Source organism: Fundulus heteroclitus, chromosome 6 (assembly GCF_011125445.2).
Source record: "Fundulus heteroclitus isolate FHET01 chromosome 6, MU-UCD_Fhet_4.1, whole genome shotgun sequence".
Lineage (NCBI taxonomy): Eukaryota > Metazoa > Chordata > Actinopteri > Cyprinodontiformes > Fundulidae > Fundulus > Fundulus heteroclitus.
Window position 1 is genome coordinate 16,063,455 of NC_046366.1, and position 19,983 is coordinate 16,083,437.

Sequence of the window (19,983 nt, forward strand, 5' to 3'; positions counted from 1 at the left end):
ACAATACATCCGTGTTAGAGGTATAAAATGCCTCCCTGACCAAGAACTCTTTGTCAAACTAGTCTGATAACTAGGAGTTTTCTACCTGAGCTTTTCCAGAGTCCAGTAATGGGTGGCTCCGTTCTTCTGATCCTGCACTTCGACGGCTACGATCGTACGAGGGAAAGGTCGTCTCTCCCGCTCCTGAGCCACACTGGGGGGCAGCAGGTCAGGTGGCAGCGGAGAGTAAAGAGTGTCTGTCAGCAGAACGAACTGGAACTGCACCTGTGAACATACAAATAAATTCAATCACAATTCACATACTGTCCAATGTCTCTTTTACTAAATCAGCATCTGAACTCAAACTCTGACCGTGCTGTATTTTGAGCTAATACTGTAAACTGAAAATGCTCTTAAACACTATTCATTACAGCAACTGTATTTGTATTACTCTGACTTTGCAAAATTATCTCAGTGGGTAATCCTGATAAACTACATTATAATCAGTAATGGTCTCCTTGGATGAATGGCCCTGTGCTTGGTGATGCCAGTAGTTAAAATGTTTATTAAGAGACGACGTGCAGTCAAATTTAGGTCAAACAAGACACTCAGAAGTTGTAAAAAAAAAAAACAACAACAAATAACACAGGTACAAAAGCTAATAAGCTAACCTTTTTCTTTAGCTCCACACTAATCGCATTTGCCTCTTTGAGGAAGATGGCGTTGCCCCAGAGCAGATCCCTGAGGGAGGTGAACTGGTAGAACCGCCACTTTCTGAAAGCCCAGAGCGCCAGCTCAGTTTCATGCTTCGTCCACGGCACTGTGGATAAACGCAGGCAAATAGTGCATCAACTTTGACCAAAAAAAAAACCTGACACTGGGCTGACTGTTTTATCAGAAAAGCAGCATCACCTTCCTCCTCAGGCTCCTCCTCCTCCTCGGGCGACTCCAGGTACCGAGAGTCTACTTGTTTCTGAAGGGCCTCCAGTTTACTCTCATAGTCCTGAAAAGAGCCATAAAATGTGTTTAATCAGTTAACTTTGTTATGACTATGAACCCTCAAAGCAGTTTTGGGGAGCAGGAGGAAGTGCATATTTTTGTCGATCAGAGTTTTTACCCACCAGCCTTTGCTGCTCAAGCAGGTTACTGGCTTCTTCTCTTTCTTTGCGGTATTGGTCCTCAAGCTCCTGAAGCCTTGAGGATTTAATTTTCAGACAAAAACGTGTGAAATAAATTGTGCAAAGGAGATTTAATGATATGTACTGCACAAAACAAGTGATAAGATAGCAAAATGTTGTAGCGAGGGATGTTTCACTCGATCTCACCTCTGCTCCATCTCCTGCTTCATGTCGATGCCCTGTTTCTCGAGGAGCTCCCTCTGAGCGAAGGCCCAGTCCACGGGCTCCACCGGCGTCTCCGCGCACGGCGTCCTCTCCCGCTCCAGACGCGCCTGCTCCGGGTCGTTGAAGCGAAACACGTGGCTCTTACCCATGATGATGCGGTTCCCTTAAATAAAAAATAATAATTTAAAAATTTAAACGCCTAAAACAAATTTATTACAGCAGACGCTGGATATAATCATTCAATTAAATCCCACCGGCAATTTTCATTCATGTAAGACAACAGAGATGACTTAATATCTGATCATATTTCAGACTAGTCGTTCTTTCTGTTTGCTTTTTTTTAGGCACAGTAGTAAAATACTTAAGCGTTTTCTCCGAGTCTCACCAGATCGCAAAACGGTGGGCGAAGCCACTCTCTTCCCATTGACATAAGTCTCAGCCCCCTCACACGGCTCAAGGATGACGCACCCTGGTCCACAAAACAATTTATATCATACATTTTAACAAAGTTCCTGTAATATTTCTTATTTTTTAATGCAATGCTAAACAGGAATATGCCATCTTTACCTTCTCCCTGCGGGCCGGTGGTGCTGCTGAAGGTGCAGTGCTCATCTTCAATGAAGTGGCCACTGAGAACGATGTCTTGTCGAGTCTTGGCGTTTTCGCGGCCAACCCTGACGGAAAGGTAAAGTCAGAAAAGTTGTTAATGCTGCTGAAAACAAAGCCAATTCAACGTAAGGGAATAAAGGCATGACGTTTTACTTAGTAATGCCATCCTTGATGTAGTACAGCAGACACTCAGACATCAGCGGGTCCTCGTTGAGATTCACCAGATGAGGCGTCTGCAACAGAAACACATTCACAAGGTTTTGTGATTAGGTTTTGTAAGATGGTTTCAACCTTTTCTGTTATGTCTTCAGGTAACACTCAATGGTGATATCCGGCTTAAAGATGAAACAATGACCCATTTTCAGTTTCAAGCAAAAGAAAAAAGAGCTCTATCAGAGGCTGCACAGAGTGCCATGCGGTCTAGAAATGTACACAGCATCACAGATCTTTCACCGTACCTAACCCTATTACGCCAAATGTGTCGTTTTATGTGACCTATATCTCTTCCACATCAACCACTTTCCTGAAAAAATGGTGCATCACGTAAATATGTGGCTAAGGAAATTTTATACACTCTTCATAAAAATGCAGAATTCATAAAATGATCTTTATTTTATGAATGTCACATGACCACAGCAGATCAAGCAAGTCTAATTTTGAAAAAATCTAAATGTCTAAATAATTTCTTACATCAGGCCTTAGAAAGAGTTCAAAACCCAAAAACAATGCTTTTGATGTTGAACGGTTAACTTTTTGAGATCTTTATCTCCTCCAAGTTAGTGTTTTCCTTAAAATCTTGCTGCTTCAAGTTAAAATGTTGCTCAGTATATTTTACACAGTTGTGATGAAAATGTAAAATACATGGACATTTTCAAGTCATTTGGTTGTAATCCACTTAGCAGCATCCAACTATATTCTGTAGCTATTTCGAAACTTGTGAGTTTGCTTGAATGCTTAGTGCATGCTCTCTTGTAAGAGTGGCTGTAAAAAATGTTATGTCATATGTATACACCAGGAAAACAGGACGTTAGATTGCAAATTAAAGTCACTACTACTGCGACTTAAAAAGCAATGTTTTTACAAAAATTCATATTTAATTTACAGAAATCTTTAGATGTAGGAATAAAAGTGGCACTTGTGCTTTTATGATAAACAATTATCTGATAACGTTGCTATTTTTCCTTCTAAATAAATACGCTCAAATGAAAGCTGGATTTCTTTTCACGTTACAGTGGGAGATTATGCTTCTGCAATAAAACAAAAAACGTAAAGGCTTTTAACACAGTTTTCCCACAGCTGCTAATACAGCTCCTTGCAAAAGTATTCATAATTCATAGTATGCGCGTTTTGTTGCATTATAACTTGGAGTTAAAATGTTTGAGAGTTTGTTTGAGATTGTTTGAGAGTTTGCACCATGTCATTTGCAGAACAGGCCTACATCTTTAAAGATTTGTTTATTTGTTTATTTATTATTGTGAAGCAAACAACAAATAGGACAAAATAACAGAAAACTTCAGCCTGCATAAATGTTCGCCCCCCCAAAGTCAGTACTTGATGGAGCCATCTTTTACAGTCTAAAGTCACTTTGGATAAGTCTATATGAGCTGTCCACATCTTGCCTCTGGGATTTGTGCCAATTCCTCGACGCAAAACTGTTCCAGCTCCTTCATTGTTGGATGGTTTTCGCTTGTGAACAGCGATCTCCAACTCTAATCACACATTCTCAATTGGATTGAGGTCTGGACTTTGACTAGACCATTTCACCACATTTAAACGTTTCCCAATGTGAGTGTTGCTTTAGCAGTATGTTTCAGATCGTTTGACAATTTCCTTACCTTCTTGGGGGAAAAGACACCAACAGTGCCTCCATCTTCTCTCATAGCAACACCCATCTCAGCGAGAAGAGCCTCTCTACACAGAGCAAACAGAATTTGTCTTACTGTTTGTCTTTATTTGTCATTGCAATTGTACTTTCCAACAAAATCTGTCCTCTGCATTTAACCTATCCCTTAGGGAGCAGTGGGCAGCTTAATTTGAGGTGAATGACTCGGAGAACAATTATAGGATGACTGAACTGGGGTGAAAGAAACAAAATAAAATCATTGTGTACGTTTAAGATATTTCAGACAAACCTCTCCATGCGGATGGCCTCGGTACGACGCAGCTTCTCTTCCCATGTCTCATTAAGCTCTGCAATGATTTTCTCTGTTTCCTGAAAGTAAAAAAAAAAAAGAGTTAATATAAAATAGTACAAACTCACAATCATTCCATCTTTCTTTTTGTTTTCAATCCTTGTACCTTGAGCCTTTCGATCGCTTCCTCACTGGCTGGGCTGAAGATGCGGTCGTGAAGGTTGCTGATGGAGCTGGCCCGGCTGGCCAGGGCGGAGAGAGAGGGGGAGGGACTCATTCCCGTCATGGCATTGGTCACTGTGGAGAGATCACCCCTTTGATTGACAGCCTGGTGATTGTTCACAAAGTTCTTGTAATCGCACAGGTCTGTCAGAGAGAGAAGCAGTGCATGGAAAAGTGCGGAAAAACGTACAAAAAAAAACAGGACAGAAGGTAGGAGCGAGCGCACGATGTTTGAGGGAATGAGAGGAACACGCAGAGACAAAACAAGGGGCCAATAAGAGGGAGTACAAAAAAAAGAGAGAAGAGCTCAAATGATTGACCCAAGAAGCAAATTTGTCATGTTTATCAAAGCCATTCCAGACAGCGAGAAAAGATCAACTTAAAGAAAAATCCACAAAGTGCCAGAGAAACTGAACGTGAGAGAACTGAGTATACACAACCAAGCTGGCAAGCAGTGACAGAAATAAACAAAAGTCATACGGTCATATATTTTCAATGCATATATAGATAAAATATGTAATCCTTTAAGCTGCTTATTGAAGCATTTTAAAGCATGACTCCTGACTGTGCAGACCTCAGAACTCCCCACACTGAGGACCAGGAGGCAGATTCAGAAATCTATGACATAATCGTTCTGTCTTCCATGGTCAATAAAGCTTTGAAAGTCAGTTTTAAGCCATAGCACTCTTGGTTAGTATCTGTTACTGTGAACACCTACTAGGACACACTGAAATGTCACCAGCTGACGAGCTAATCATTAAACATGTCAAAAAAATACAATGCGATTAGCTTGTCACTTGGGTTTTTTTTTTTTTTTTTTTTTTTTTGGAATTTAGACTGACAGAGGAAAGCACCTCAGAAATGATTGACCATCCTAAGAGAGCTGGCATAGATACAGTGCCATACCTTCTGAGGTTCTTTGTCAAGTTAAAATTGTTTATTTTTGGAAGATTTTATGTTATAGACTAACAAAAAAAGTAAGACATAAGTCTGGGAAGCAAGAAATGGGGAAATGGTGCGCCTGATAGGCACTCTGGAAATTAGAATAAAAACTTGGTCCTCAATGGTCAAGCTTTGAAGGCTTTAGCTCGTCTTTTTTCTCTGCTACTGTCTGAATTCAAAGTAACAGAAATGTTTAACCAAGAAGTCCCAAAGCATTGCATGCCTTAGTGATAAAGTGCATAAATAGCCGGTCAGGGGTCATGTTGCATGATGCTATGAGATCTCCTATTCAGGAAAAAAAAAAAAGATGAAAATCTCTGTAATCATGGGGTCAAAAAATGGAGCCCGTTTTGCAAATTTTCCGAGAACAAACATTACAACAACAAGACGTCATTTTACAGATGCCCTAAATAAAGTTTAGATATTTGCCCTGTCGTCTGACGTCACAAATAGTTTCTTGGGATTGTAAGTTTTGTCTCTGGTGCGGTAGAAATAGAAAAACGTTTTCTTTTTTTTTTTCTTTGAGTTGCAAAGCGCAGGCTTGCTAAAGTCAAACACACATTTCAAACCAGTGATGGCAGGGACGGTGCCTCGATACGCTGACAGGACAGGGGAGAAAAGAGACTGTGTGTCAGGAAACAGCTGCGTTCCAACTTAATCCTCTGCATTACTTGAACAGAGGGACACAAAAGCCCTGCACAGAGGCTCCCAGCTCAAAATATGTGCCTTTTCTATTGTCAGATTTAAGTGTTTCCATTTGTGAGACTCACTCTCAATGATGTCTCCCAGGCCCTGGGCATACAGCAGGTCTTTCAGACGAGCAACCTCTTCTTTCAGCTCGCGCACCAGGCGGTTGTTGGGATCCTCGTTGATCACAGCGTTGCAGCGGATCTGCTTGGCACGATCAGCATACCTGACGGAGCAGAGGCCATCAACACTACTGAACGTAGACTTACATTATAGTGAAAAGGTTTAGCTCTTGGTTTGTAAGTTTGTCTCTAATATGAATTCAGCTTCACAAAGAGATTCTATTATGTTCTCCTCACCGAAGGGTGCTTAGCGTTTCGTCGTAGTTAATGTCTGCAGGACTGAGGGCCGCCACCATGGCCGTGCGAGAGTTTCCTCCTAAAACAAGAATAATAGGAAATTGTATTAACCAGCATTTTATTCCAACAAAAGAAAATGAAGAAATATTTTTGTGCTGGCAAACCTAAGTTCTCCCTCAGGAGCCAGGTCAGAACTGAATCTCTGTAGGGAATAAAACTCTCTACTTTCTTCTTCTTCTTGTTCTGATTTGAAAACAAAGAGGAAAAATTAATTGCTGGGTTTTATTATAACTTAAATTAGCATTTTACTTGATTGGGAAGCACGTGTTTGCTAAGAGAAACCACATACCTTGTTTGGTGCTGAGTCCTATGAATTGACAGAGAAATGTAAGTCATTTTTATTTGAACAAGAGAAAAAATATATATACCGGCGGTAAAAATCAAGCGTCATGCAAGAATCTCACCACTTCAGCTAAGGCAGAAATGACTTTTCCCAGTGTGGTAAGAGATTTGTTTATGTTTGCTCCTTCCTACAAAAACACACAAACAAGAACGTGTATTTCAGTCAGCGTTTTCCATTTGAAGTGCTTTCTGTAATTTTGTCTAAACAAAGTCCTGCACAGAATCCTCCCACCTTCAGTCGCGTTCCTTTAGCTCCAGTTGAATCAGCTCTCTCACTGCCGGCCAAGTCTACCAGACTTATCTTGCTGACCTATCAAGTTAATTGAATACATCAACAATTAAAAATATGTAAAATTGGAAGATCACTGCTCATCGTGCTTGTGGTGTACCCCAGGGGTCAGTATTTGGTCCAAAACTATTCATTAAATACAAAAATTCACCTGACACGTCAAAGTTTATATTATTTGCAGATGACAGACATCTTATTTTTGGTTGTCTGATCTGGAGCAAATTCAATGCATTTACTCGATACCACAACTTGTTTTTGACCAGGATAGCAGATCCTCAATTTTAAGGGAAAATAAAATTGAGCTGTTCAGGTAAAATAAAAAGAAGAAACATTTCTGGACTAAAAATACTACATTTGTTGACTGGCTTTACTATAGTTGAATGACTTTGCTGAGGCTTGCAGCTGATTATAAAACCTGTAATTTTTTTTGGCGAGGTATGAAAGATGGCACTGAGTAAGACTTTAGGGCAAAACCTTTTCTGAAGTGTTTTCTGACTCCATGTCATGTTTCTTTTGTGTGAAGATGATGTTGAAGACAGCATGGGAGCGACTGCTGGTCTCGTTCATGTTGGTGGCAGCCACAGTCCTGTAAAAAATTCACGGTGATGTATTTCTATCACTTTTCTGCAACCTTGAACTGTTAAAGGCAACAAACGAGTCTACAGCTCTTACCTGGCCTTGTTTCCAGAATCCATCAGGTCCTGAATGTCATTGTATGAAGTCACTGCCAATTTGGAAAGATCTTCGACGTAAGGTCCCAACAGGGGGTGCTCTCGCACACGCAGGTTTCCTTTGTTTTTGGGGTTCAGCAGGTCACGCACGCGCTCACAGTAAATCTCCATGTAGCTTACCTGTGAACAGAGGAGAGGATACAGTTAAATAGCAATTATTATCTAAGTGTTTATATATTTAGCACAAAAAAAAGGAACTCTGGTTAATTTTTTTCTTTGCCGTAACAACGCTTCATTGCAATACATTTTATACATTTTAAAGCCTGTTTATTTCCATCCTATTTCCTCTATATCTATAAGTTGTTCATGGGTGCAACTCATACTCAACTCTGCTGCTCAACTCACAAATGCAATTTCCTTACTTATACAGGACCAAAAAGAAATTAAATAGCAAATCATTGTAAATTGTCAGCTCCTTAAGAACACCCTTATGGAAAACATCCATGATTGGAGTCATAACTTAGCCAAAGGTTTATGAAGTTGAAACTTCTTAGGATGTAAGAGCCAGTTACCTGGCTGGTCAATGAACTCAATCCTCTTGGTTTTTGTAGCGTGGTCTTTTAAAACCTGTACCAGTGCAACACATGACTCACACTGAGATTTCATCTAAAAACGTTTAGTATTTGAGACTAAAACAGCCCATTCAGCATCTTCACTGAGTGCTAGTCCCCGCTTAGTTTGTGGCGAGTACTACTGTGCAGTGTCAGGCTAATTACTGGTAATATAATGGAGGGATTTACAGATGTTATTCTAACCTCTTTGTATACAAAAACACACCATGAAAAGGAGGGGGGGGGGCTTTTGGAAACATTTCACTTTTGCCCCTGGGTCAAGTTTAAAAGAAAATAACTCTGAAGGCAACCTAGGGTATTGGTGCTATAGTTAGCTTGTATTTCCACTGTTTTGCTTCATTAAGAATAATGTAAATGTTCCAAAACTGTCAGAAATTTAGATTTTTGTAATCAGGAAATTCAAATAAAACATAAAGATAGCATCTAAAATGTTTTTAAGGGTTTGGTATCACTCACCTCCACAGAGTAAGACATGCTGTTGTCATTACTGATGTCGTTAATCTTAGTGAAAAGGTCCTCACACAGCTAGAAGACAAAGAAGCAAAGTCTGTTTACCACAAAGTTTCCATAAAGTTTCCGGAGCTAAACCAAATGGGAGAGCAGAGTTCTAATCATTGTGCTTTGCCACGCAAAAAGTGGTCTAATTAGCCGTAAATGAACTCTGAATTACCAGAGGTATAATCCCCTGCTGGTCTTTTTCCTGTCGCCCCATCATGGTGTAGCTCTTGCCTGCTCCTGTCTGTCCGTATGCAAATATGCACACGTTGTAGCCTTCGAAGGCGTGGAGCAGCATCTCCTCCCCGATGTCCTTGTACACCTGCATCTGAGACGCATAGTTGACATCCTCGGGCTGCAGACAGAGAGGAGAGATAAAATCAGTAATAAAGACATAAACAGTCATTGAGGTGTTACAAGCAAAAAATGTTTCCGACCCATTTTTGGATCAATGACATTAAACGTTACTGCTGTAGATGTAGTTGTGTGGTGGAAGCTGGGTGATAACTCACCGTAGTGTGCGACCAGTATGAATAGTCAAAGTTGAAGCTCTTGTTTTCTTTTGGCTGTTTCGGGTTCAGAATCGCTGAAAACAGCAAAGCAGCTCAGTAAGATGCATGCAAATAAGTTTCATTTTCAATCATTTACTAAACATATGAAGAAGCAAATTCACTTACCTCAAGCAAAGCTGATTATAAATCTACTTCTATTAATATAAATCAGTTCTCTTTCACAGCCATTCTATTTTTTACTTCTGATATAGTATCTCCACAATTTCCTCGCTCACGTGACATGATGTTATTTAGAGTGTTGATGCTGAGAGATAATTCCTATCTTCTCTAAGCCACACATATGGCACCAAAATACAAATATTCAACCCTGGTCCAGGTTACCTATAGTTCGCTACCCAAAGGATGAATGAACACAGAGAGCAAAAACACAAAAGTCCTAGATTCACAAGAGAAAACAACTAAAACCAAAGACAAAAAACCTGGAGACCAGTAGATACAAATTACCTAATTATATTTTGTAATAAGCTGTAACACAAGCAATCTAAACTCTCAAATGCTGAGAGCGGAAGCTCAAATGGTCCCTTCATTATCATTTGAACCTTTTACACACTAATACCATCTGCTTCCATTTGAGATCACATTTCCACTTTTATTACTTGTTTCCACCTCAACTGCAATATGTAATAAAAGCCAATTATTTGTTTCTTTGTGTGGTAAAAAAACAAAAACAAACACATGTTAAGGGAACAAAATAACTTCTCAACATATTTGAGAACACAACCAATTTTCATGGCTTAAAAAGCAACCGTGTCACTTTGCTTGAAGCCATATTGGCTGCTGAAATTACTCATTAAAGTCTGTAAAATTATTTCATGAGTTGAAAAGAAAATAGCTTTACATGCAGCCCATCTGAGAAGCCTTCGGTACTGGAGTTGGGTTGCATTTTCAGTTCAGCTTTATGCTTTGTAGCTTAAACCAAGATCTTTTGGGTTTGGTATCACTCACCTCTACATAGTAACATATGTTGTTGTCACTGTTTACTAAAAATGGTATTGACAAGAGCACTCAAGCTTCTTCTCTCTACATTAGAGAGTTTAAAATAGTTGTGGCCCAGTGGGTTTACAAATGTTACCCAGTGAGTCTAAGAAGCACCACAACCAGCTAAAAAAGGAAATATCCAGTATCCACTTTTAAAAACATCATCACTCAATGTACTGCAGACAATGTATGAGGAAACTGGGAAGTCAAAAGCTTTTTTATTTATTACAGATTACCATCCATACTGTTGTACTTAAGCTAATATAAGAAACAAATTATCTTATAATACTCTGCCTGTACGTTGTTTAATCAGGAAATCCAACTTAAGATTGTCGTTCTATTAGTTATTTATTTTTTAGTTTATGAAATCCTCATTTCTCGTTTGTCAGTAAATCCTCCATTTATCTTCCACCGTTACAGGTGTGTCTTAATAAATTACAGTTTCATTGAAACAGTAACAGGGATTCAAATCAAAACTCATAAATTATGAAAGATTTTTTTTCAACAGAATTGTAATGTTGTTGTTAGTAGTTCTAGGGTAGACTACTGACATGACAGTTGTCCTGCAGACAATCATTGTTACTCTCCAAAAAGATTCAATATCGAATGTCACTTCTAAAGAAGCTGGTTGTTCATGAAGAGCTGCATCTCAGCATATTAACAGAAAGTTGAGTGGAAGGGAAACATGTGGCAGAGGATGCAAGCAACAAGTTTGGTTACAGCTTGGAGAGGGTTGCAAATTCAAGAACTTCTAATTCAAAATAGTTCAAAGTACTCTTTCCAGATCTATTTGAAAATCCAGTTCAACTTCATGCTTACCGTTACTGAGAAGTTTTATGGTCATGCTCGTTTAATATTTCCTGCTGGAGTTTGTACTTGCCCACACTGCCAACACTATGTACCAATACTTGGTTAAATGATCTGTGCCTGGTTGGCCAGCAGACTTGCCTGAGTGGGACCCCAAGACGAATTCCTCTCAACATTACACTGAATTTAGTCAGAAGTAAGATGAGAGACACTAGACACAACAACGCAGATGAGCTCAAGGTCCTTATTAATGTAACACTGGGCTTCCTTAACACCTCAGCATAGCCATCTGCTCCGTGCCAGGCTGCATTGATGCAGTAATTTACATAAAAGGAGCACCGACCAATTATTGACTGCAGAAAAGATTCAGTATGTGGACCGCGTTTTCATGGGACCGACTTTTTTGTTCTACTTTTTCTTAATTGATTTGTGTCATATTTGAATTATCACAGAAACCACTTTTGGATTTAAACTGGCAGTAAAACCATAATGTTCCAAATGAACAGGAATAAATTATTAAAGTGTAACGCTTTGTGAATAAGGAATCTATTTACGAAGTTCACTTTTTGTTTTTTATTCACTGAAATAAATAAACTTTTTTGACGGTAGTCAAAGATCTTTCTAATTCACTGAGATGCTCCTGCTGAACCCCAGCAATTATTCTTAACATTAGGTCAATAAACAAAACATAAAGGATTAGACAGAGACTAAAACCCAGGGTCCATAAAGCCAATACGTGAGTAAGAGAAAAGTTAAAGCTTGACTTTATCCACCAACACTGTTAACTTCAGACTTGGACAGTTTAATGTCCTGACCAATATGTCTGAAATCTGAAGCAGTAAGCCAATTAACTGTCTGTGGCTTTAATGCCAATTAGGGAAATGTAAGAATTAAACAGTCAATAAAGTACATTTTACTTTGTTTTCTGCTAATATAAGACATTTGTAGACCTTAGTAAATTGAGTCAAACCTTAGAAAAAGAGCAATTCTGCAAAACTATCATGCCAAATTGTATATAAACTGCCTAATTTAACCTACTTACATATTTTTTAAACTTAATTTTAGGTGTGGATAAATGTAAAAACTTCTGGAGGATTTTATTTAAAACTAGATTAAAAGCTTTATAATTTCTAGATGATTCCAAAATTCCAAAACATCTTTCATTGCAAACTAAAACACCTTTTAAGGCACAAATATCTTGATATTTTCCAGCAGTTTTTCTCATGTTTCTGACATTTATATGCAAAATACTTAATTACTTTTATTATCCGTATTTCCCACTAATCATGAAACACCACAAGGCTGTGGTCATCTTCTGATTTAGCACCGGGGTAAATGGCTATATCACATTTTTTGCTGTTAAGACTAACTTAAATATGAATAAGATTTTGACTTTTTGAATCTAAACTGAATGTTTAATCTTTTGCTCGTGATCCAGCCAAAAAAAAAAAAATGCTGTTTTGATTCTTTTTCAGTTTAGAGCACTGGAAAGTCAAAAAGACAAAAAGCTGTGAAATGGCTGTTGAATTATTCTAGAAAGGATGATGTTTTATCAGTAAAGCCTCTCCATAATTAAAAAAACTAAATGAACATGATATTTGAAAAAAGAAAAAAACAAAATGTAATCTCCTTTTAAGTTGCAAAATAAATCGAATATAAATGTAAATGAGTGTCAAATTCAACGTTTTTGTTTTTTTTCAGAACCATAGATTATTTTCAATAAGAGAACAAGGAACAAACTTGTTGTTTTGATACTACATTTCCATTTTTCCATACATTGACCAAACTTAATTTTTACCTTAAAAACTATATACCCCTTCAAATAATATAAAACAGCACATCGCTAGTAGTTTTAACTGTTGTTTTTTTTATATAGATTGAAGTTGTTGCTGTTTATTGTTGGTTCTAGTAAATGTCAACAGCAACAGTGTCCACCCTTCATGTTATTAGCAGAGGGGATTGCAGAGTGAATCATGAACCGAGGTGCTCTTTTGTCAGCGAACCGAAGCCACTGTAACCCACTCCATGGAGAAGCTTTATATAGCACAAGCACTGCTCCCAAAAACTGTGCACTCAGCTGAAGGTAACACAATGCTGATGACAAATGTTAAAGAGGACAAAGCTGTGGGCACTTTTATTAAAAACAACCACATTAGTGCAATAGATTCTTGTGGCCCTAATGAAGCAAATTAAAGCCTCCAACGGGCACAAAAGGCCGAGACTCTCCCACGTTCAGACACACGTTTAGATCAGCTGATTCCAAGTGTGGACCGGACCAGAACAACGAGGTCGCTTTTTGGTTGTCGCTTTTTTTTTTTTTTTTCCAGCACTGGCAGCACGCATGATGAGAGCAGAGAAATGCAGCTGCCACTGCATCCTACCCACACAGTGTCGGGCCTAGTCGGGACTGACTGAAGCTTTTGTTTGTTTCTGCAGCTGCCAAGATGCTGCCAGCCTCACTGCCCAGTGCTCTGTAGCTGCTGCAGCCCAGAGCTGCCTACGAGACAAACAACCGAGGTTAAATGCTTGACTGGTCCCAATGTAGGTCAGAGGAATATCATCAAGCCAGCCACAGAGCGTCAGTAACTGTCTGCGACTTGGTGCACCAAAGCCATGAGTAAAATCAGTCTATACCACAGCATGCAGTCTACAAGTATACACAGGGATGGGGGGGAAGTGTTAGATTTCTTCTGTTTTTTCTTTTTGGTTTTACCTAAATGTTTCAGATCATCAAACAGATTTCCATATCAGGGAAAGATTACACATCCTAGTATGTTTTGCTACTTTTTGACATTTTTCAGCCTACTTCATGTTGTCAGAAAGGTTCTATTTATTAGATTTTTTCGGGGGGCATACAGGAAAAGGTGAAGTGTGTGTTCGTGAACCATTGCTGTGTTCAAACAGCACAACTTTCAGTTCACAATAAATATGCTGGTGTCTAGACAAATATTTCTCCAATTTCAGGTTGTAACAGTTTTTAAATCTAACCTTAACAACACACCAAACAGTCAACCACTATTTATTCAACAAAGTTCTTTTGTATATCAATATACAAAAGAAATCCAACGTCTCCTCTCTTGCTGTTTCAATTTCCTCGCTATGACTATTTCAGAAGTTTTTAAGGTAATCATTGCATTTAGATAGATTTAATTAAAAAAGATCAAGAGAGAATTTAGGAACATTGTTGGTTTGTTGCCCACAAATCATTGATGCTACATCATCTACTAAATTTAATAATTATGGTCTGATTTATTTTTTCTTCTTTTAGATAAATACTAATTTGTCTAAGGGAAAATCCTTAATGGCACGCCAGCTTCTTCCTATAGATTCAACGTTTTTAGACCAAATGGCAACATACAATTTACTTCCTTAAAATGTTGTTAGATTAGACCCAAAAAGACTAATTTTTTTCTCCATCATCTGTTACTGAATTCTTATTGGCTTGACTGTAACACAGTTGTACATCTAAGTCACAACATGTCCGTTCAAAATGTTCTTACTTCAACAAATCAGACTAAAAACAGCTTAGAAGCATAAAACTGCAGAAAGTCATCTGTGAGAAACACTGAAACCCTCGTCTTTCTGCCCAGGCGGCCATTTTAAACTGCACATCGACCTGATCAGAATTCACTGATCCTCTTCCGCAGGAACAAATAATTAATGACAAGATGGTAAAAACCGTGCTTTCCACTGAAAAACTGTATCCTGTTACCAGCCAGCTTAAGCTACAACCAAAGCTTTGGTCATAAAGTCAATAACACAAGTTAAGGAGTATTATTTAGTTTTACCAGTTTTTGTTATGATTGCACTTCAGATTATCTTTAAACTGTATTAGTTTAATAATTCATTTCATTTTGGAGTTCTCACCAATGTTGCACTGAGAATAACAAAAAAAATGGAATTTTAATCTCTGATGTAAAATACTGCACATTAAATGTATCAAAGTTCAATTGGTTGCTAGTAAAATACTTTTTAGATATTATGGAGATGTTTTTATTCTGATTATTTTACAGCAAAATTAAATTAAGCTAAATTTAGCTCAAATACAGCATGCTAAGTCAACGCTGTCCAGGCCTGGATTGGCTCATTCTTGGCCCAAGACTAGGTGTGAAAAATAACCCATTTTTGGTTCTTCTCAATCCAGCAGTTTTTAGAGCGTACAAGTGATTAGGAACACACCCTTCCCTCGGTGCTTTCATTGCTTTTGAAAAAAAAAAGTTATGCAGATGAACAAATATTGAGCTAAACTATACCAAAGCACATAAAGGCCATATTCTTTATTGAAAACTCTTTTTACCACGTGAGGTCTTACTTACTCGTAGTGTTTCCTGACATCTGGATGATGCATTTGCTCTCCTTTCCAATCTCCCTGGAGTTAAAGGGTCGGACCCTCACCGCCACCTTGACTGAAGCCCCCGCCATCTCTCAGGTGGGCTTGTGTGCGTGTGTCAATGGAAGCGCTTGAGATCTGTTTTGGCTACAGACACACTCCAGGCACCTGCACAAAATGACAGAAACGCTGCAGTGTTCTTTCCAGAAACATATTCCTTTTAGGATATTAACAGCTGTCTGGGTTCTTCAAGAGAAGAAAGCTCTGTTAGCATAAAGAATTGCTAACTGACACATGATTCTCCACTTTCACGCCGTTAGATAATCCCCAATGGGGCAGAAAATGCACATCTTCTAAAACACTCTGTCTAAATGGCGGGGCCATTATTTGCCAGGGAGATCATCAGCATCATGTCTGCTATAGTACAATAAAATGGCTGCTTATTTGGGCAACTTCCCCACCAACACTCGGGGCCTTGTTATGAAACTGGACCACCAAAAAATGCTTTCACATTCCCAAAATGCATCCTGGCTTATCATAACCTTATCTTTGACTGCTTTCATTCTTTACACCTTTTTGTGGTCTCCCTTTTCCCCAATAAAAATTAATGTTGAATTATTATTATAAGCTTATTTTAGCCGATCAAAAATGAAACAAAAAGGCAAAACATTACATGGGAGGCCAAAATATATCTGATACTTTGAAAGCACTATTTAATTAAGGACACTGCGAAAATCTGCCCATGTAAATATCGTCTCCTCCATCTTGCTTTGCCTGCCGCACCTCAGAGACAGGCCGCGTAAACATGGACACAGTTCAGAGACCAAATCATCCGGCACTGCGTCAGAAAGGAGGTCACATCATTATAAAGAGGAGTTAAATGCGCATTTTTTTTATTGGTAATCTAAGATGTGTTGATGTTATATTTAAATTGGAGTCGATTATTTAGGAGGGGGCCAGACGCCAACCATCCTGACGCAGCGTCACTTCTAAATTAAAAGCTCGCGTAATCGTCAACATCCAGCAGACAGAAGCGAAAACAGGCGTTGTGAAGCGCTCTAATAAAAAAATATATATAAAGATATAATGAGAGCTCTGGCGTACCTCAACGACTCCCACTTGACAAAAACACGCAGGATGAATCCATTCAAAAAGGCGTCGGGATCCTCCGGTGGCTCCTTCTCGACTACCTTCGGCTGTCTGTATTTTGTCTCTGCCTTCGGTGACCTACAGCATCACTTCCCTCAGCGCGTCCATACATGGAGAATCCGCCGAGGTATCAGGGAGTCTGCCTCAGCCTCAGCAGCAGCAGCAGCGGCGGTGCTGGGTGGGCTGAACACAGCGGTGCGTCAGACAGAGAGAGGAGTGGGAGACAGGGGGGAGGAGAAAAAAACGAGGTCCCAGGCGGATAGAGAGGGAGGATGGAGTGCGCCGTCACTCCGTCCGTCAGTCGCTCTGAGACTGCTGAAAATGGCGGCGCGGCTGTGAAAGGGATGCTGGGAGGGGCTGATGAGATCAGCATCCTCAGCGAGCAGAAAGAGAGAGAAGAGGGGAGGGGGGGGGGCGAGTGTGGACCAAATTACATTCCTTTTACATGCAATGCTGCTCCATCTCACTGTGTGTCCATAAGTAATTTAATTAAAGCATGGGATTTGAAACGCACAACAGGATGGAGACATGCAGGCGTTAAAAACCAACGTCATACATCTGACAGTAAGACACTTGAAAAAAACAAACCTTATAATTAAGAAGCTACACTTCAAAACGCAACCTAACACTTAGAGTCTGACTGTCAGTCAATGAGCCTTCTTTTCCTTCATTTCTGGCTAATCATTTTTTAAGTAATATGATATAAATGAAGTCCGTTTGCCATGCATACCAGCGCGCTTTGTAATTACATGCACATCTGGTTGATTGCAGTCGCGCAACCTCGCATTTCAAACTTTAGCAAAATTCAAACTTTTCATTGGAGTAGATTTACTCTTTGGGCGACAACATTCTTACACTAACAAAAAAACAAAAAAACAATAGCTTTAAAAAATATTTTATGCAGTAATAGTTTAACCCCCTAAACATTCCTAATAAAGTCAACTAAAATATTTTCTCTAATTTATACACAGTTTCAGAGTGTCTGGGAACTTTAAATTAGCTTTAAAGATATGACTTCCTGTTTCCATGTGGCGCATAAATTCACTGGACACTGTATTACGTATTCTTGTCTAATTGCTTGTCAACAGAAATAATGAATCAGCCTTTCGTTTGGTAGCAACTTCGGTAGCTACCAAAGTTCAAAGTGTGCTTTGGAATGGAGAAAAAGGAGGTTTTGAACAGCCATTCAGGCTTTTTGCACAAATGTCTACCTTTGACTGTGAACAATCCTGTATATGAACAGATCATCTAGAAAAGATGTGCATTAAACACTTTGATTCAATCTGTACATGCTGGCACCACAGTCAAAAAGAGTATGATTACATCGAAAGCTGGCATAAGACTAAAGCTGAGTCTTGCTGTCATTTACATGCACACTCTAAATATGTCCTAGCTAACAGTTCAGTCAGGTTCACTTTACTATTCAGATTGGTTAAAACGTTTTCTATCTCAGGAGACCCAGCCAACTGCATCGAGTGAATGATTGGAGGCATTCACTCTTCCTGGATGAGCGGGTAGCCAGGAACAGTCACTTGCAATGTGTTGGTCACTTTGCAGCAATCCCGTATACCGATCATGCATGTAGCGACAGTGGAGAGGAAAAATTCCCTTTAACAGGAAGGAACCTCCATCAGAACCAGGCTCAGTGTGAACGACCATCTGCCACGACAGACTGAGGGTTAGAGAAGGCGCAAACACACAAAAAGAACACAAAAGCACGGGTCCAGGGATATTTTCTATGTGAGAGCAAAGTAAAAGGGTAACGGCAGTACTGGCTCCATTAGTAGCTTTATCTAATAGAGAACCACCAGATAAGCTCTGAACCAGTTTCTAAGTCTATTGATGAAAGACCCCTGGTAAAGTGAATCAGAGCAACACTGTGGAAAAGGGGCCTTAGTCTCAGTAAAAGGTTAAAGAATCACTGTGTCTAACTTGAACATTATAAATTTGTTACTATTCTGCTATTATCTTATCTCCTTCATTTGCAAATTGTGGTTTTTTTTTCTTCTTTAAATTGATGCTCAAAGATTTGTGTGTGTGTGTGTGTGTGTGTGTGTGTGTGTGTGTGTGTGTGTGTGTGTGTGTGTGTGTGTGTGTGTGTGTGTGTGTGTGTGTGTGTGTGTGTGTGTGTGTGTGTGTTTTAAGAATTCACCTAAAGAATGCCACCTAAATCTGCCCTCAAGAATTTGGGATAACTAACAAAGAGTCTTGTACACATTACTGAGGAGAAATTTCATCCACCTCTTCTTTACAGACTTATTAGAGTTTCAGTCACTTTAGAGGTTTTTGTTGAGCATGAACAACCTCTGTAATTTCCTGCAACATTATCTCAACTGGATTAAAGTTCAATATTTACAATTCAAAAATCTAAAACTGCTTTGTTTCTCCTAGTCATTCAGAGATGGACTAACTGGTATGCTTTGGATCATTGTTCTGCTACATGAACCAAGTGCGCTTTGACTTAAGGTGTCAAACTGATGGCCAAATATCCTCACGTAGGAATTTCTGGCAGAGAGCAAACCTCCACCCTCCAACAATGTCAGCAAGAGGTCCTGAAGCAGCAAAGCAGCCCGAAACCATTGCTCTACTGCCACCATGTTTGAAAGTCTGAATTATGCTCTATTTCTAAAGTGCTGTTGCAGATGATTTAATTTTTTTCATTAAACCTTTATTTAAACAGGAAGTCCCAATTGACATTAATAATCTCAATAGTAATCTTTTTTTTTTTTTTTTTTTTTTTTTTTTTACTTTTAAATGTGACCAAAAAAGGCAAATACAAAAGAAATTTGCAAGGGGTGTTAAAACCTTTTCACTGCACTGCATAACCCAACCTGAGTTGTAATATATAAATAAATCATTATTACAGTCATCGACTTATGCTTGCCATGCAAAAAAAAAGTAACAGGAATAAAACCATGAAAACAAAATAGAATGGTGTGCCTTGTAAACATCATAACAATTACAAAAAACAAGTTAAAAAGTAAAACTTTGTTTCAACCAGAATCATATTTGTAGGAAATGTAACTACATGTATTCTTCTCAGTATATCTGGTTTATTTGTTTCTATATATTTGTTTTTCTCCTGAGTTCTTGAACATTAGGGGAGCTGTCTCTGTAATCTATCACCCAGGGAGAGCAGAAATCCAAATTTCACTTATTTACCTTCCGTGTAATTATTTACCCAGGCGCCCAGACTTCTGCACTAACATATATTAACTTGACGGGATTGTTGTAACGTGTCCCCTGGACGGCGTGAAGTTTTGAACTGAATTGTTGAAACTGTTCAAATTATCATACCTCTTGAAACATGAGGTCAGGGATGTTTAATTAGCTACAAAAGAGACAAGCAAGCGTCTGAAATGAAAGTTGTCTCTTGGCGATCACA

At 38.9% G+C, this 19,983-nt stretch overlaps 1 protein-coding gene across 9 annotated transcripts in view; it reads right to left on the bottom strand.

Moving 5' to 3' along the window:
* Positions 1 to 16,935, bottom strand: part of kif1ab (kinesin family member 1Ab) — a 32,761-nt gene extending 15,826 nt beyond the window's left edge. For 5 of the 9 annotated variants that reach the window (XM_012878938.3, XM_021324716.2, XM_012878939.3 and 2 more), the window contains exons 1-24: positions 16,554 to 16,935; positions 15,436 to 15,617; positions 9,275 to 9,348; positions 8,938 to 9,117; positions 8,724 to 8,792; positions 7,637 to 7,815; positions 7,439 to 7,550; positions 6,908 to 6,985; positions 6,738 to 6,803; positions 6,623 to 6,640; positions 6,438 to 6,516; positions 6,274 to 6,352; positions 5,998 to 6,140; positions 4,230 to 4,429; positions 4,064 to 4,143; positions 3,767 to 3,842; positions 2,085 to 2,164; positions 1,890 to 1,996; positions 1,708 to 1,791; positions 1,305 to 1,485; positions 1,101 to 1,173; positions 892 to 982; positions 651 to 799; positions 86 to 264 (exon numbers count right to left, since the gene is read on the bottom strand). In XM_012878938.3, the coding sequence (XP_012734392.2) occupies positions 86 to 264; positions 651 to 799; positions 892 to 982; positions 1,101 to 1,173; positions 1,305 to 1,485; positions 1,708 to 1,791; positions 1,890 to 1,996; positions 2,085 to 2,164; positions 3,767 to 3,842; positions 4,064 to 4,143; positions 4,230 to 4,429; positions 5,998 to 6,140; positions 6,274 to 6,352; positions 6,438 to 6,516; positions 6,623 to 6,640; positions 6,738 to 6,803; positions 6,908 to 6,985; positions 7,439 to 7,550; positions 7,637 to 7,815; positions 8,724 to 8,792; positions 8,938 to 9,117; positions 9,275 to 9,348; positions 15,436 to 15,541 (2,483 nt within the window). In that variant the 5' untranslated portion in view covers positions 15,542 to 15,617; positions 16,554 to 16,935. Of the gene's footprint in view, positions 1 to 85; positions 265 to 650; positions 800 to 891; positions 983 to 1,100; positions 1,174 to 1,304; positions 1,486 to 1,707; positions 1,792 to 1,889; positions 1,997 to 2,084; positions 2,165 to 3,766; positions 3,843 to 4,063; positions 4,144 to 4,229; positions 4,430 to 5,787; positions 5,827 to 5,997; positions 6,141 to 6,273; positions 6,353 to 6,437; positions 6,517 to 6,622; positions 6,641 to 6,737; positions 6,804 to 6,907; positions 6,986 to 7,438; positions 7,551 to 7,636; positions 7,816 to 8,723; positions 8,793 to 8,937; positions 9,118 to 9,274; positions 9,349 to 15,435; positions 15,618 to 16,553 lie in introns of all 9 variants that reach the window. The other 4 variants (XM_012878943.3, XM_036138174.1, XM_021324717.2 and 1 more) reach the window with 3 other exon arrangements.
* Between the last annotated feature and the right edge of the window lie 3,048 nt (positions 16,936 to 19,983).